General features: G+C 42.7%; 1 protein-coding gene across 1 annotated transcript in view; it reads left to right on the top strand.

Annotated features, from left to right (window-relative positions):
• Window positions 1–19,012, top strand: part of Adam12 (ADAM metallopeptidase domain 12) — a 328,346-nt gene that overhangs the window by 45,731 nt on the left and 263,603 nt on the right. Inside the window, exon 2 of the mRNA XM_051145478.1 lies at window positions 4,091–4,188. Coding sequence (XP_051001435.1) covers window positions 4,091–4,188 — 98 coding nt within the window. The remainder of the gene's footprint in view (window positions 1–4,090; window positions 4,189–19,012) is intronic.

Genomic DNA, 19,012 nt, shown 5'->3' with positions numbered 1-19,012 from the left:
ATCCTCCTAGGAATATCTAGAAATAAAGTCTCCTCGTGGAGAACTTTGGAGCCAAAAGAGAGCCTTATTTTGGATTCAGAGTCTGGAAAATGTTGGTGAAGGGGGAGGGTGTTTGATGTCGGGAGATAGCTGTTGTTCTCTGCGACCCTGAACGCCAAGGCTGAGAAGGTCCTTCACGTTGGGTTTGTTGGACCTCAGCATGATCAAATCCAAGATCCCAACCCACAGGCCTTTCATATGCTCCCAAAGCCAAAGTATTTCTTTCTCTTGGGGGAGTAGATGCTAATGGTTTGACTGGGGACCATGCATCATCTTCTAAAACAGCAGCTCATGTGGGCTGTAGAGCATGCAAAGACGGTGGTTGCCTTAAGCATCTGAATCCTAGAGGGAAACCTTCCAGGCCTCTCTCTGCTGTGGCTGGAAGACATGGGGGAAACATTCTGTCTTCGCTCACTGGGGTTGGGTTGTAGGGGATAGATGATACTAGTTTTGGATGTTTTCCTCTGTCCAGTTTATAAGACTCTAGGACAGCTAGCTTTACTGTCAACCAGTTTAACAAATTGGCTTGTATTGATAGTTTAAGTCAAAGCTGGCAGGGGAAGCCTATAATTCATCAGGTGCTTTCATGTGGCATGGACCCTAAGACACCTGTGCCCACCATCATGACAGTAGCACCTGACTCCAGTGGCCACAGTAACTCTGGGCACTTGGCATGAGATCATCTGCAGATCTCAACTCATGTGTTCCCCAACACCAACACCATTGCAAAAGTTTCCTCCTGGCTTCTCCCTCAAGAGCCTTATCTCCAGACATTCCTCTATCATGGTTTTTTTTTATTTATTTATTTTTGGTGTGTGTGTGTGTGTGTGCGTGCTATTGCCTTTTTTTTTTTTTTTTTTTTTTTTTTTTTGAGGCAATGTTGAGCTTGGAGGAGAGATTCAAGCATGATGCAAGAGGGTGCAGGATGCAGAGCTCCTCCCCTAGTCTCCTTTCATAGCACCTGCACTGTCCTCTGAAGCAGCCTTACAGGTTGAGTGCCTTTTCTGGTCACCATTTTGGACTGGAAGTTATTTTAAAAATTATTGTCTAGATTCTAGAATATTTGCATATGCCTAGGCATTACCAGCTATTTTAGAGCTAGAACTCATATAGAAACACAAAAATTCATTTCTATTTGTATAAAACAAAATTTTTAGTGTATACATGTTTTTGTGTGCATGTGTGAATGGAGGGCAGTGGTCAGTATTGAGTTTCTTCCTCTATTTCTTCCCACGTTATTTTTGTTGCTGCTGTTGTTGTTGCTGCTGAAACATTATTATTCTCTTGCCGAGCTCATAACTCATTGAGTGCCTAGACTGGCTGGCCAATGAGCTTCAGTGATCCATCTGTGTCTGCATGCCTCTCCCACCTAATGTAGGGGTTGTAGATGCACACTGCCATACCTTGCTTTCATATGGGTACTGGCAATCCGAATTCAGATCCCTATTCTTGCATGGCAGGCACTATATAGGCTGAGCCATTTCCCAGGACTCATTTATGTTTCACGTGCTCTTTAAACACATATCTTCTGTAAATATTCGGTATCACATTCAGTGCTAGAGTACCTACATGGTGACTGTGACATCACAAGGTATCAGGAACAGGATTTCACATTGATGGTAGCATCTCAAGTTCAAGAATACCCGCATTTGGGGTGGTTTCCGAAGTTGGATATTTAGATCAAGGATGCCCAGCTCATGTTCATTCTACTGTCTCTGTGCCTACTCTGCACAACATAGGGAAACTCCCTCTTTGCTCAGATGTTGGACGTAGGATTGACACTGCCAAGTCTTCTGGGATAGAGTGTATTAAAGAAACCAAGGTTTCCATATTGCAGATAGAAAATGCTAGCCTCAGGTGACAATAGGAAGTGCTGGCCTGAACAGACAGACAGAATGAGTTTTCTGAACGGAGGCATCAAGTCTAGAGTATCCACAAGCACGACCAAGGCAGAACTTGCTCTGTGAAGAAAAAGAAGAAGGAGGAGGAAGAGGAGGAGGAGAAGATGAAGAAGAAGAGGAGGAGGAGGAGGAAGAGGAGGAGGAGATGACAACCAAGAATGGAACCAGAAAGCTATGATAGCAAGCCCTTGATGCACAACCTGTGAGCCCTCTGGAGGCCACCAGATGAAGACGAAAGGTAGTCAGGTGGTCAGCATGACCCACTGCAGCAGAGTAGACTTCTGATGTCTTCCATCCAGACAGCCCCTTCTTTTCTCTATAGCTAATGCTCCCCTGTGTGTACAGATATCATCTCTTATACATGGATTCGTCTCTGAGCATTTATGACATCCTGAGGATCCTAGTAGTTTTCTTTTCTTGCTTAACAAAAGCAACTTAAGGAAGGAAGCTCTTAAGCTCACAGCACAAGGGAATAGTCCATTACAGCGAGGAAGGCATGATGGCAGGGGAAGGCATGGTGGCAGGAGACTGAGGCTCTGGTCCCATTGCATCCACAGTGAGGAAGCAGACGTTGAATGCTGTTGCTCAGCTCACTTTTTTTTTTGTTAATTTATTCTTGTTACATCTCAATGGTTATCCCATTCCTTGTATCCTCCCATTACTCTCTCCCTCTCATTTTCCCCTTACTCCCCTCGCCTATGACTGTGCCTGAGGGGGACTTCCTTCCCCTTTATATGCTCATAGGGTATCTCACTTTTTTTTTTAATTGCACCTGGAACCATAGGAAGGTGACTTTAAGGTGGGTCTTAGCACCTCAGTCAACCCAATTAAAAACTCCCTCTCCGACATATCCTGCAGCTTCTTCTCTACTAGCTCTGGCCACTAGTAATGAATATTAACCATCACAAGCAGCTTTGCCCTCCTCCCCTCCTTACCTGGCCTGTACCCATGTCCCTTTTCCCCCTCTTTCCGACATGGCTGAGGTACCCAGTTCATTCTTCTGCCTCTGGACATGTTCCTGACTTTTCACTCCTTGCTATTCAACAACCAGGAGTTTAGAATGCTTGAGGCCAGCTTGAGAATGTTCTGGAAAGGCTACATGAGACAGTTAACGTTCCAGTAGTAATCCTTTTGTAACCTGACTATAACTGCAGACTTCCACACCGAGAATGATAAAACGGTGTGGATTTAAAAGTATTAAGGGAATTGTAAAATGTCTAGGATTAAAATTTCAATACCGTTTGTGCCCCATAAATATAAAGTCTTTAGTAACTTGAAACTGTGCGATTATGACTCAGGTCTGAAAATCATAGATTCTGGCTGAAGAAATGGGAATAACACGTGGGGGGAATCTGGTCCCATCCCTCACCTCCAGGCCCATGCTGTGGGCCTATCAAATAGCAAGCGTGTGACCTCATAGGAGAACAAGTCCAGAGAAATCACCATGCTAGTTATGAAAATGATACACCCTCCAGAAGAGAGAAAAATGTTATTCTTTCCATCGGGTTTGCTTATGGAAATGGGGCCGAATTGAACCTGTGGACTGTCAGCCTCCGCGGACAAGCCCCCAAGAAACAAGTGCATGAGATAGCCTTTCAAATGATTTTATTTAAAAATAAATAAATGGATTAAACCAGTCTAGTCAGTCTGAACTGGCAAATTAATTTTATCTATAGAATCACTTACCCGAGCATATAAAATTAGACTTTCTAAGTGCCCAGAGGAGACCTGGCATTGTGTCTAACAGATTCACAGAGACTTAAGTAAATGGATTTAGTCTTAATACAGCTAAGGCCTTGGGGCTTTTAATAGAGTTGATCTTAAGTGAGGCACTAATTTATCATTTTTAAAAGTCACTGCATGTGCACTTTGCTTGCTAATTTAAGAGCTGAATTATATACTTTGTCTGAACTAATAATCCAACGTGGATTACAAAAAAATCAATTTGTTGTCTTTAAGGTACAATATTTTAATGTTGAAATTGACAGAGAGTTCATTCGGTTTTAATGCCTGCAGTGATCTAATGGATTCTAGCATTTCCCTGGACTCGCTCAACATCCAAGTATTTTCACTGTGTCATTTTTGTAATAAGCTTCTGATGCCAAATTCTTCCACCAGAATGAAAACCCAGCTGCTTTTTTTTTATTCAGGGGTGAATTTATGGGACCAGAAAGGAGCTTATGAAGTGGCCAGAGCCTCCTTTCTGAGCAAGGACCCTGGGATCCCAGGACAGAGCTTCCCGGCAAAGGTCAGCTGTTTGTTTGTTTTCCTTCCATTCTTTCTTTTTAGGCCCTCAGCTTTGAGAAGGCAGAAGTTTCAAAATTGTGTTGACCAAATGTTCATGTCTTTACTCAGTTTGGTGCAAACTTTGTTCCTTTGTAATGAGAGCTGTTTTTATGGGAGTTAAAATGAGTCCAATTCCGGAGATACAGCTCTAAGGAGAAACTCAGCAATGGCGGGTCAATTAAGATTAATTTGGAGAAGAGGTGGAGAGCTGACTCATTAGTTAAAATCTCTTGCTCTGCTCTTACAGAGTGCCTGAGTTCAGTTCCTAGCACTCATTCTTGGCAGCTCACAGCCACATGTGAACCCAATTATATGGAGCTGGCATTTTCTTCTGGCCTGTGTGGATACCAGTTATACAAAAGGTGTAAATACGTAACGCAAGCAAACATTCATATAGTACCTTCATGCAATAGTAATAAATCTGAAAAAAAAACTATCCAAGGGGCCTCTGAGAATGTAGCTTAGCAATGGAGTATTCATCTAGCATGCATGAAGCCCTGGGTTCGATTCCTAGCATTGAAAAATAATTTTCCAATTAAATGCAAAAGATTACATTACCAGACATATAACTTCTGCATTCGGTTTACTTGAATGACAACTATTTTTTTGTATTCATGTTGATTTAATCAACATTTTGTTTTTTTCCCAGTTGATTATTAATAGAAATGTTTTCATACAACTTAAAAAAAACTCCATGAGTTTTAGTACAGTCTAAATCTTGTTTACTTTTGGCATGTTTGATTTGCACCTTTTGTGATGTAACATAAAGAATTGGAATTTTGCCAGTTAATACTTTGGTGAGCTTCATCTGCCAAGCAGACATGACTTTCTTAAATTTCAGAATGCATAGCAGCAGATGATGATGGAATCCATAGAAACCTGAGTCCTTTGGAGAGATCACTCTGATGGGGTTGTCTTGGTGTTGTATGCAAGTATTTTTGGATCATTTGTTCATGATAGAAAACAGACTTAAAAAAAAAAATACCAGTTGAGACTGTGGAAATCCATGTAGCTTTCCAGGACGGTCCCCAGGTCCCTCTGTGGAGACAGATGGGATGATTTATATCCTTCATTTATCTCCCAGAGCCCCCGCATTTGAAAATGTTTTAGGAGAGGTTAGTGGCACAACTAAAGGAGCCAAATGCCCAATCTACACTTCAGGGAAAAAAACTGACTTATAGAGATGTCCCAAGTTGTGTGTATTGGAGGACAAGGAAGTGGTGGCACTCACTGGTGCTGTTTCCAAGGAGAAATATGAGACAGTAAAAGCCGACCAACGAACCAAAACAAAAACTCTCATCATGCAATTGGGCAGGCATATTAGGACATGAGGGATGCAAAGAAAGAGAAATATACTACTTAACAAAGAATATATATAACTAAAATAGTTATAGGCACTGGGTTAGCAGGATGGCTTAGTGAGTAAAGGTGCTTGCTGCCAAGTTTTATAATCTGAGCTCAATCTCCAGAACCCATATGGTGGAAAGAGGGAATCAATTTTTTCAAGTTGTCTCTTTACCTATACACACAGGCACACACACATATACATACACACACAGACACACACATATACATATACACACAGACAGACACACACATACACACAGACACACACACATGTGCGTGCGCACACCCCCCCCCCCCCATACACACGTTTCTGTGTGGTGTGGTAAAAAACATAATAAGGAGTTTTCCTGGAAGTATATTTGCCAGAACCAGTGTATAAAAGTACAGAATATCTCAGTATATCTGTTTAGATTTGAATTTTAGATCAACAGTGAGGGGTGTTTTCTTAGTATAAATATATTCCATATAATATTTGGGACATATGTGTTCTGAAAAGGTCTTCATGCCCCAATACAGTTCATCAGAGTTAGAGGTCTGACTGAGTATCCTGTGTTTTATGTGTCATCACTCCATGGGAGAACTAGTGCAACATGTTGGCTGCCAAGTTGATGGCTCACCACTAGTGTCATCCAATTATGTTTTGTTCTGGCTTCTGGCCTTGGCGTCATCTTTCATGTTCATTGGCCATCTGGCAGGTGCCGTGAGGCACATATAAAGAGAAAGCAGCACATCACTGCTGACCACACTTCTTTAATATGCATCAGCAGAAACTAGGAAGCACCACGGCTGTTCGGTACAGTTCCTAACTCCTACAGGATCCCATACCAGAAGTGAAACTATAATGGAGATGGGCTAAAGTAATTGCATTCAAGTGACTCCATAGCACTGGCAGTGTTTAAAAGAGTGGGGACAAAGGAGGGTTGGTGAGTTGGTGACAGCTTTCATAGTGTTTGATGCCACAGGGCTCATCTCAACTCACAGCTGTGACATTAACATTACGTGACCATAATTGCAACACATTCTCACATGTGGGTAACTGGCAAAACCCTGCATGAATAGAACCCATATAGATGGTTTATTAATGTGGTAAACATGGAATTCTCCATGCAATAGAGACATCTATTTGACCTGGTTAGTGTCTGCAGTTATTTACCCACCATATTTATCAGCAGCAGTCAAGATTTGACTGTGAAACTACATCAATACTCCACACACAGAGTTCTCCTAGTAAAGTATTTGTGACACCTAAATGGGCCCATTGTGTTTCAGAAACAGATTTCCATTGTCCTGTCCCCTGCTTCCTTTGACTTGGCTGGTTTTTAGAAGTACACCTTGTGCAGTGGGCATTGGGCATATAGTCAACAAAAGAGGCAGACAAGCCTTTGCCCCCTATGCCTTATATTCTGGTTAGGGACACGTAAGTAAATTCAGATTGTCATTATAAAGGAAACAGTACTTTTTTCTAGGGATGCGTGGGGAGGTAGGTTGTGGTAGGAAGGCCAGGAAAGACCTTCTAAGAGAAGCAAGATTTTTACCTTTTCCATTGACTTTCACAGAGCTAGGGTACAAACAATTGATGCTCGAGGAACAGGACAGAGCTAAATTTATAACCAGCACACTGTGCACAATGGGCACACACCATCTCACCCCTGGGTCCCCAGCAGTGATAAAGATGGGACATTATCAAGAAAGAGAGGGAGGCAGTGGGGAGAACTGGCCAGACTGGACAGTAGCAGCAGGGAGCATCAGGTACACCTGCCAGTATATTAGCAATGTTAGATACTCCCAGTGTCTGGCCCCTGGCTATACAGAAGGAGCTGCCACCATGGACATCCCCAAAGAAGAAGGATTCTCGTTTGGCATGTTTTCCCCACATCATTAATTTATCATGTTCACTGGCTCTCAGTCTGTGTGTGTGCGTATTAGAACTGCCTAGAGTGTATTATCAGTGATCTTTCTCCTTTGGTTAGGAGAACGCCCAAGAATCTTCCCTTTTAAAATCCCCTGTGTTCCTCAGGGATGCACCACTGATACATTTCCCACACTTGAGCACATAGCCCCACATCTATGCTCAACAGGAACCTCTGATTTGGTTTTGGTTTTGGTTTTGAGACAAGCTTCTCTGTGTAGCCTTGGCTGCACTGGACTGGGTTTGTAGACCAGGCTGACCTCGAACTCTCAGAGATCCCCCTGCCTCTGTCTCCCTGAGTGCTGGATTACAGGCATATGCCACTGAGCCCAGTAAGGCACCTCTAATTAAATGTAGTGGATCATGGATACAAAAGGGCATGGAAGTAGGAAGGCTTGGAAAGAAGAGATTCTGTGTGAGAGGGGAGGAGACAAGGGAACAGTGGTTCTCAACCTGTGGGTCATGACCCCTTGGAGGGTCAAATGACACTTTCATAGGAGTTGCATACCAGATATTCTGCATATCAGATATTTATATTATGATTCATAACAGTTGCAAAATTATAGTATGAAGTAGAAGTAGGCTGGCCTGATGTACAAAGTGAGTCCAGGACAGCCAGAGCTCTGTTACATGGAGAAACCATGTCTCAAAAATCCAAAAGAGTAGTAGTAATAGTAGGAGGAGGAGAAGGAGGAGGAATAGTAATAGTTAATAATAATAATAATAATAATAATAATAATAATAATAATAATAATAGTAATAATAATAATAATAATAATAATAATAATAGGTTGAGGGTTACCACAACACAAGGAACTGTATTAGGAAAGCTTAGAACCACTACAAGTGAAGATAATGAGGGATCATCAACCCAAAGCACTATACATGTATAAAAGTATGAATTAATATACTTATAAATGCCTTTAGGGGTTTTAATGAGAATACAAGGTTTAGAAGTTTGGGGTGGCATTAAGATTATATGCAGTGCTGACGTGCTAGTCAATGAGACAGGGGTGCAAATGGAGATGCCCTCCTTGTCTCTATCTTTCTCTCTTGTTAAAAGCTGTCACTGCTGGTGATGGTTTGAAGGAGGGGAGGGGAGGGAAGGTGGGGAAGGACGTGGCCTTGCTGAGGTTAGGGAGCCTCCAGCCTTTTGTGGGTGAGCTAGTTGGCATCGCCTATGACAGGGTATTATATCACCACTCTCTTTCCTCTTGGGGGATATTGTAAGAATGGAAGCGATGGCTTTCAAGATACTCTGGGGCCAGGACACTCCTGTGCCAATGTAAGGTGATGCTGGGAGCTTAAGGTGTCTTTGGGGACCCATCTCCACATCATGTCTTGGAAAAGTTGAGCTGAGACCCAGGGAAGACATGAGCCCTGGTTGAGCGTGAGGTGCTCTCGGTGGAACTCAGCCTTTGAATGCCAGGAAATGTCTAATTTCCAGCTTCCTCACATCACAATGAAATTATGGAAATTGTACATGAAATGAAAAATAAGAGGCCAAAGGACTAAAGGGGGGCCCAGAGCTCCCCTTAGCAGATGGTAGGTTTCAAATATCCAGTAATGACTCATTACAACAGTAGAGGCAGATTCCACTCAAACACATAAGCTTGACATTTCCCAAGCCAAGAACAGTGAGCTGAGCTCTGTGTCGAGTGGCTGCTCCCAACTGTCCCTTCATAACCAGCAGTCTGAGAAGGGTGGCTCATGTTCTCTAGCCATCCATCTCCTGTGCCCTCCTCCTCTTGTGGGTAGCAGTTTCTAATACTTTGTCAGAACCGCCTTTCCAAGATCTTAGGTGGCCTCTAAAGCCAGTGCATGCCTTCCTTCTCCTTACTTATCTCAACTCTCACTTATTTTTCCTTTAAAAGCCTTCTGCATCTCAAAAGCCTATTCTTTCTTGGTTCTTTTCATGGTGTGGTGTGTGTGTGTGTGTGTGTGTGTGTGTGTGTGTGTGAGAGAGAGAGAGAGAGAGAGAGAGAGAGAGAGAGAGAGAGAGAGAGAGAGAGAGAGAGAGAGAATAATGGTGAAGGAGGTCAGGTGAGAATTTTGAAGAGCTGTTTCTCTCCTTTCACCATGGGGTCTGAGATACAAGGCCGAGTGAGGTCCCTTCTGCTTGGGGGAAGCTCACGAACTGTGATAAGTTGGGATAAATACTTGCCAAGGTGTGGTTTTCAAAGTTAACTTACTTTAGAATGGGCTCGGAACTACTGAAAAGCTGCAGAGGTGGCACAAAGCATTCTGATAAAGCCCACGTTCAGTTTCCCCTGCCACCCACATTTATGCTGATATGATGTTTATAACAATTACTGTTAGTGTGTGGATCCACATCCTTTCTCAGCCTGGAAGCTTTTATTGGGAGAGACTGGGGTTATCTTTTAAAACACATGAATTATACAAATGATTTGGGGTCTCAAGTTCTACTTTCAGCTACAGAGCTTATTTTCCCCCTCAAAGTAATTTGACACCCATTGTGTAACTTTGGTAATTTCACACCACATGAAGGATGAGGGTCTGTCACCTTTGTTCTCCTGAGGTATCACAACACACAACCAGTGAGGACGGTTCTTCACAGTTACTTGGTCAACAGTTGTGAGGGAAACACTGATATTTTTTTGACAACCAAAATTTCAAGTTCACATTCTGAAAAGTGTTCCTATTCTTCGTGTGTGTGTGTGTGTGTGTGTGTGTGTGTGTGAGAGAGAGAGAGAGAGAGAGAGAGAGAGAGAGAGAGAGAGAGAGAGACAGGGAGAGAGAGAGAGAAGAGTGTCCAGAAGAGTGTCCACAGGCAAGTCTGTCAAATCACATTGAAAGTAGCAACTAGGGTAGAGATAGAGATGGCATAACATGTCTGAACCCTGGGTATTGGTCCTCAGGGCCTGGAAGAATAATACCTAATATGCAGGACCACTGGGTGTCTTCAGCTTTTGTCAGTGTGGAATGTTCATGTGCTTGTTACTTTTTGTCGCTGTGATGAAACAGCATGACCAAAAGTAACTGAAGGAAGAAAGAGTTTCTTTTGGCTTTGATTTCAGAGGAAGGATTCATAATGGGGGGGGGGGAAGTATGGCAGTAGGAACTAGAAGCTGGGAGGTCACATCTTCAACCACACAGAAACCATAACTGAAACCAGAGAGAGGATATAAACCTTCAAACCATGCCCCTGATGATGTTCTTTCTCCAACAAGACTCCACTGCCAACAGGGCTACCATCTAGGGACCAAGTGATCCAAATCCTTAATGTTGTGGGGCACACTATTTGTTCAACTCACATGGCTCGTGTGCAAAGATTATCTTTTACATTGATTTTATCTGCTGCTGACAACCTGATTTTTCAATATGTCCCCATGACCCACCCAGGTTCTTAATGGCATATATCCATGCTTTCAACTGCATTGTCATGAGAGTCTGAATAAAGAGAAAAATTAAATTATTTAAAATTAAGGAGATCCAAGATGGCGGCGAGCAGTGTGGACCGCATTTGGAGGCTCCAGTGAACAATTCAGGGAATTGCACAGATTTCTGAGCCAGGAACACCGAGGTCTGAACATCACGGCAGCGGGAGTGCTCCAGGGTTTGGAGGGACCAGGGTGCGGAGGACCTGCGTGCCCCTGCACAGGGGAGGAGCGTGGATTTTCTCTGATCGGAGTGGCAGCGGCAGAGGCAGCAGCACCAGTGGCACCAGCAGCGGTGGCTGAGGTTTGCAGCTCATAGCCTTCTGGTGGAGGCGATTGGTGTGATGGCTGGTGGGAGTTGCTGCGGGAGAGGGGACTCAGGGCAGGATTTGGGTCGCGTGGAGCCTTCGGACCCAGACTGGACTCGGCGGACAGTTCGGCCCCAGAATCCCGGGTACTAGCCCGACCCAGGAAGCAATTCTGCCCGAGGCACTAACTCAGCATGGCCACAGCTCCCCTGCTATGGCGCAGGCTTAGTTGAGCCCGCAGCTTCACACTAGGCAGCACCTCAGCTCAGCGGCAGCTCCCCTGCAGTGACACAGTCTGGGCGGAGCACTTGGTCCCACCACAGGCGCTAACTCAGAGCAGCCGCAGTTCTCCTGCTGTGGCGCAGGCTTGGCCGAGCACTCAGTTCCACCCTAGGCGCCACCTCAGCTCAGCGGCAGCTCCCCTGCAGTGACACAGTCTAGGCGGAGCACTTGGTTCCACCATTGGCGCTAACTCAGAGCAGCTGCAGTTCTCCTGCTGTGGCGCAGGCTTGGTGGCGTGCTCAGTTCCATCCCAGGCACCACCTCAGCTCAGCGGCAGCTCCCCTGCGGTGACACAGTCTGGGCGGAGCACTTGGTCCCACCACTGGTGCTAACTCAAAGCAGCCGCAGTTCTCCTACTGTGGCGCAGGCTGGACAGAGCGTTCGGTTCCACCAGCTCTAAGACGCTGGTTGGACACAGTGTGCAGTTTGAATCCAGAAGTCCTGGCTGAGATTGGTGGTCAGTTCGGGCCCTGAGTCAATAACTGACCACAGCACGCACTTTGGGCCAAAAGGCCCTAGCGGAGCTTGGTGCATAGTCCCAGCCCAAAAATTCTGGCTGGACCCTGTGTGCATTTTAGGACCAGAATCCCTAGCTGAGCTTGGCAGACGGTTCAGGCCATGAGAATCTAGCTGAGTTCAGCCCGTGGTTCAGGCCCAGTGCTCCTGGCTGGACTTGGCAGGGAACACAGAAGGCTGTGGATACCTTGGCCTGACCCAACACTCATTCAGAGACCCAGAACAATTGCAGGATCCACAGCACAGGCGGGCTGAAGATCACTGGCTGTGAGAGACCAGAACAACAGGGCTAACCTCCTAACATCCACACCAGTGAAGCTTTGAGCTCACAGCTTAGGGAAATTGTGAGAAAACAAGGGAATCTATCATCAGACACCCTCCATCCAACTCTGGAAGCTACCCAACAAAAACAAAGAGGGCAAGATGTCTAAAGGACAACGAAAAAGCATACGCAAAAAACCCCAAAACAACATGGCGTCTCCAGGTTCCAGCTATCCCAAAGAAAACAACCCAGAGAACTCAAATACAACGGAAATACAAGAAAATGACCTCAAATCCTTAGTAATGAGGATGATAATGGAGGAAACAAATAAAATTCGTAATCAAATGCAGGAAGACGGAGACAAACAGGTGAGAGACATAAAAGAAGCACATAGAGTGGAACTGGAAAAATTGCAGGAAAATGCAAACAACCAGATGAAAGAAATAAATGAAACGGTTCAAGCTCTTAAGACCTATAAAGAGGCAATGGAAGAAACTCAGGAATATACAAAAAATCAGATGAAAGAAATCAAAAAATCAGTTCAAGATCTGAAAATGAAAGTGGATTCAATGATAAACACACAGACAGAAGAAAAACGAGAACGTGAGACCTCAGAGAAAAAGGCGAGCAACACAGAGGTGAGCTTTTCTAACAGAATCCAAGAGATGGAAGAACGAATCTCAGGTCTAGAAGATACAATCACAGATATTGAATCAACCATTAAAGAAAATGCCAAATCTGGAAAACTCCTGACACAAAACATCCAAGAAATTAAGGACACCATGAAAAGAAGAAATTTGAGGATAATAGGCATTGAAGAAAGAGAAGACATCAGACTCCAGGGCCCAGAAACTATTCTCAACAAAATCATAGAAGAAAATTTCCCCAATCTAAAGAAAGAGATGCCTATAAACATACAAGAGGCCTACAGAACACCAAATAGAATTGACCAGAAAAGAAAAACTGCCCGCCACATAATAATCAAAACACAAAACATGCAGAGCAAAGAAAAAATATTAAAAGCTACAAGGGAAAAGGGCCAAATAACATTTAATGGTAAACCTATCAGAATTACACCTGACTTCTCAGCAGAGACGATAAAAGCCAGAAGGGCCTGGACAGAGATCCTGCAAACCCTAAGAGACCACAGATGCCAGGCCAGACTACTTTACCCAGCAAAATTATCAATAACCATTGATGGAGAAAACAAAATATTCCATGACAAAAACAAATTCAAACAGTACCTATCCACAAATCCAGCTTTACAGAAGGTACTAGAAGGAAAACTCCATCCCAAAGGGTCAAGCTACAACCAAAATTACCCAGGAAATAGATAACTATCCCATGGCAAAAACACAACTACATAAACGCTCGACTGGAAACAACATCAAAATTAAGACTCTTAACAATCACTGGTCATTAATATCTCTCAACATCAATGGCCTCGATTCTCCAATAAAAAGACACAGGCTAACTGAATGGGTACATAAACAAGATCCAACATTCTTCTGCATTCAAGAAACACATCTCACCCATAATGAAAGGCATTACCTCAGGGTAAAAGGTTGGAAAAAAATATTCCAAGCAAATGGTCACAAGAAGCAAGCAGGCGTAGCCATTTTAGTATCGAACAAAATAAACTTTCAACCAAAATTAATCAAAAAGGATGAGGAAGGACACTTCATACTCATCAAAGGTAAAGTCAACCAAGATAACATCACAATTCTGAACATCTATGCTCCCAATACAAGGGCACCCACATTTGTAAAAGATCTGCTAAAAAAGCTTAAACCACACATCGATCCCCACACAATAATAGTGGGAGACTTCAACACCCCACTCTCACTGAAGGATAAGTCATTGAAACAGAAACTAAGCCGAGAAATAACATCATTAACCAATGCCATGGGTCAAATGGATCTAACAGATATCTATAGAACCTTTCACCCAAACAAGAAAGAATACACCTTCTTCTCTGCACCCCATGGAACCTTCTCCAAAATTGATCACATCGTAGGTCACAAAGCAAGCCTCAACAGATACAAGAGGATTGAAATAATACCTTGTATCCTATCAGATCACCATGCTCTTAGGCTGCAATTCAACAACAACAGAAATAACAAAAAGCCTACACGTTCGTGGAAACTAAACAACTCTCTGCTAAATGACACCTGGGTCATGGAAGAAATAAAAAAAGAAATCAAGGAGTTTCTGAAATTCAATGAAAATGAAGAAACAATGTACCCAAATTTGTGGGATACATTGAAAGCAGTGCTAAGAGGAAAATTCATAGCACTAAGTGCCTTTTAAAAAGAAATTGGAAACATCGCACATAAGCATCTTAACGAAACAACTGGAAGCTCTAGAAAAAAAAGAAGCAGAAACACCCAAGAGGAGTAGACACCTGGAAATAATCAAACTCAGGGCTGAAATTAACAAATTAGAAACTAAGAAAACAATCCAAAGAATCAACAAAACCAAAAGCTGGTTCTTTGAGAAAATCAACAAGATAGACAGACTGTTAGCCAAACTAACTAAAAGGCAGAGAGACAGTATTGAAATCAACAAAATCAGAAACGAAAAGGGAGACATAACAACAGACACTGAAGAAATTCAAAGAATCATAAGATCCTACTTTGAAGGCATATATGCCACAAAATTTGAAAATCTAAGGGAAATGGACGATTTTCTTGATCAATTTCACTTGCCAAAATTGAATGAAGAACAGATAAACAAGCTAAATAGTCCCATTTCCCCTACAGAAATAGAAGCAATCATCGATTGTCTCCCAACCAAAAAAAGCCCAGGGCCAGATGGTTTCAGTGCAGAATTCTACCAGACCTTCAAGGGCGAGCTAATACCGATACTCTTCAAGCTACTCCAAAAGATAGAAATGGATGGAAAATTACCAAATTCATACTATGAGGCCATAGTTTCATTGATACCTAAACCTCACAAAGACTCAACAAAGAAAGAGAATTTCAGACCAATTTCTCTTATGAACATAGATGCAAAAATACTAAATAAAATACTTGCAAAACGAATACAGGAACACATCAAAGATATCATTCATCATGACCAAGTAGGCTTCATTCCAGGCATGCAGGGATGGTTTAATATACGGAAATCCATCAATGTAATCCACCATATAAACAAACTGAAAATAAAAAACCACATGATCATCTCCTTGGATGCAGAGAAAGCATTTGATAAAATTCAACACCCATTCATGTTTAAAGTTTTAGAGAGATCGGGGATACAAGGCACTTTCCTCAACATAATAAAGGCTATATACAGCAAGCCAATAGCCAAAATCAAAGTAAATGGTGAGATAGTCAAGGAAATTCCTCTAAAATCGGGAACAAGGCAAGGCTGCCCACTCTCTCCATATCTCTTCAATATAGTACTCGAAGTTCTAGCCAGAGCAATAAGACAACAAAAGGAGATCAAGGGTATCCAAATGGGAAAGGAGGAAGTCAAATTATCCCTATTTGCAGATGATATGATAGTGTACATAAGTGACCCTCAAAATTCCACCAGAGAACTCCTAACGCTGATAAACACCTTCAGCAAATTGGCTGGATACAAAATTAACTCAAAAAAGTCTGTACCTTCCTATACACAAATGACAAGCTTGCAGAGGTAGAAATTAGGAAAACCACACCCTTCACATTAGCCACAAGCAATATAAAATATCTAGGAGTTACCCTAACTAAGCAAGTAAAGGACTTGTTGGAAAAAAAATTTCAAAACTCTGAAGAAAGAGATTGAAGATAACTTGAGAAGATGGCATGATCTTCCTTGCTCATGGACCAGGAGAATTAACATAGTAAAAATGGCCATCCTACCAAAAGCAATCTACAGATTCAATGCAATGCCTATCAAAATACCTACACAATTTTTTAAAGACATTGAAAGTTCAATTCTGAACTTCATATGGAAAAACAAAAAACCCAGAATAGCTAAAACAATCTTGTACAATAAAAGGTGCTCTGGAGGAATCTCCATACCTGATCTCAAAATGTACTATAAAGCAATAGTAATTAAAACTGCATGGTACTGGCACAGCAACAGGCTGGTTGATCAGTGGAATCGAATCGAAGACCCAGATATGAATCCACACACATATGGCCACTTGATTTTTGACAAAGAAGCCAAATCCATTCAATGGAAAAAGGATAGCATCTTCAACAAATGGTGCTGATCTAACTGGAGGTCTATGTGTAAAAAAATGCAACTGGATCCATATTTGTCACCTTGCACAAAACTCAAATCCAAGTGGATTAAAGACCTCAACATAAAACCAGAGACACTAAGCCACTTAGAGGAAAAAGTGGGAAAGAGTCTGGAACATATTGGCACAGGAGACAACTTCCTGATCAGAACACCAACGGCCCAGGCCTTAATGTCAACCATTAATAAATGGGGCCTCATGAGGCTGAGAAGCTTCTGTAAGGCAGGAGACACTGTCAAGAGAACAAAGCTACAGCCTACAGACTGGGAAAAGATCTTCACCAACCCTACATCTGACAAAGGTCTAATATCCAAAATATATAAAGAACTCAAGAAATTAAACACCACCAAACCGAATAACCCAATTGAGAAATGGGGCTTGGAACTAAACAGAGAATTCTCAACAGAGGAGTATCAAATGGCTGAGAAACACTTAAAGAAATGCTCAACCTCCTTAGTCATCAGGGAAATGCAAATCAAAACAACTCTGAGATTCCATCTTACACCCATCAGAATGGCTAAGATCAAAAACTCAAGTGACACCACATGCTGGCGAGGATGTGGGGAGAGAGGAACACTCCTTCATTGCTGGTGGGAATGCAAACTAGTACAGCCACTTTGGAAATCTATCTGGTGCTATCTCAGAAAAATGGCAATAGGGCTTCCTCAAGACCCAGCTATTCCACTCCTTGGAATATACCCAGAAGATGCCAGCACACAACAAGAAACTTTGCTCAACCATGTTCATAGCAGCCTTATTCATAATAGCCAGAACATGGAAACAGCCTAAGTGTCCCTCAGTAGAAGAGTGGATAAAGAAACTGTGGTACATATACACTATGGAATACTACTCAGCTATTAAAAACAAGGAATTCCCGAAATTTGTGGATAAATGGATTGAGCTAGAAATGATCATAATGAGTGAGTTAACCCAGAAGCAGAAAGACTCAAATGGTATATACTCACTTATATCTGCATACTAGCCCAAGGGGCATGTCCCACGAAAGCCTTCACTTACCAGGAAACTGGGACAGAGGGGAAGGCATCCTATTGGGACTCTAAATGAGAGACACATGGGAGAATAGCAAAAGAAAAGGATACCGAGGGTCCTAGAAATCTACAAGTAGAACATTATGATAGGCAGATTTGGGCCCAGGGGTCCCGCTCAAACTAAGGCACCAGCCAAGGACAATACAGGAGGTAAACTTTAAACTCCTTCCCAGATCTAGCCAATGGTCAGAATATTCTCCACAGTTGAGTGGAGAGTGGGATATGACTTTCTCACGTACTCTGGTGCCTCACATTTGACCATGTCCCCTGGAGGGGGAGACCTGGTGGCACTCAGAGGAAGGACAGCAGGTAGCCAAGAAGAGACTTGATACCCTATGAGAATATATAGGGGGAGGTAATTCCCCTCAGGAACAGTCATAGGGGAGGGGAATAATGGGAAAATGGGGGGGGGGGGAGGAATGGGAGGATACAAAGGATGGGATAAACATTGAGATGTAACAAGAATAAATTAAAAAAACAAACAAACAAACAAACAAGACAAGCCACATACTCGCTGACGTCTGTTGGCCTCGGCCCCTCAAGCAGTGGCTGCGTGGGACTTTCTTGAGGCTGAGGTTTGTACTAATCCCTCATGATCCTGTCAAGTAAGGTGTGTGACTGTCCCTGTGTACTCCAAGGGAACACCTGCATTAAAATGACCTTGACTGCTCTGCGGAAAAAAAAAAAAATTAAAAATGTATCCCTCTCTAACAAGGGAAATTGAACACAAATTAGAATTTTCTGAGCTATATTGAGGTTTTTTTGTTTGTTTGTTTTGTTTTTTTTTTTGTTTTTTGTTTTTTTTTTTTTTAGGGCCACACATTTTGAAATCTTTGAGTTTCCATCACTGCCTTAAGCTTTGCCATTTTGGAGGCAATCTTCAGGCCCACTGAGTATTCACCATGGACATCACATATAAAAAGAACTGCATTTTCCCCAAGATGGCACATATTTATAGTAACCTGCCCATTGGAGATCAGGGACAGTAAGAAGAAATGTTGATTATAACAGGCACTATACCCAAAGATCTCTTTTGATAGATTTCCAAATCTAAGTGTCCATATCTGAACAGCTTTAGATTTACCAGTGCCACACATAAATTCCATCATTGCTTTGTGTTTTATGCCTCATCCCTTCTCACTTCAAACACCTATCAAACCCCAACAATAGGTCATTGTTAACGAAATCCAATCTTATTCAGACTTCCTTAGTTTCTCCCCTAACATTCTCATCCCTTCTCTAAAGCCTATTGTGGAGTCCTCTTCCCACTAGCCTCGTTTTCCCCAAGACCTCCCCTACCTGTGACCTCTTCTCGAGCTTTGGTTGTTTTGGATGACCTTGACAGTCTCCAGGAGAGGTCAGAGGACTCTAATCCAGAACGTGCCTCAACTGGGATTGTCTAATGCTTTCCTCTGGGTAGGACTGAGCTCTGCAGTGAAGAACACGGAGCAAAGTCTCACTCTTCCTACATCTTTTCAGGT

The sequence above is a fragment of the Acomys russatus genome, chromosome 5 (assembly GCF_903995435.1).
Source record: "Acomys russatus chromosome 5, mAcoRus1.1, whole genome shotgun sequence".
In the NCBI taxonomy this organism is placed as follows: domain Eukaryota; kingdom Metazoa; phylum Chordata; class Mammalia; order Rodentia; family Muridae; genus Acomys; species Acomys russatus.
The sequence above is the reverse complement of the archived record's forward strand: the minus strand, read 5'-3'. Positions and strand labels throughout refer to the sequence as shown.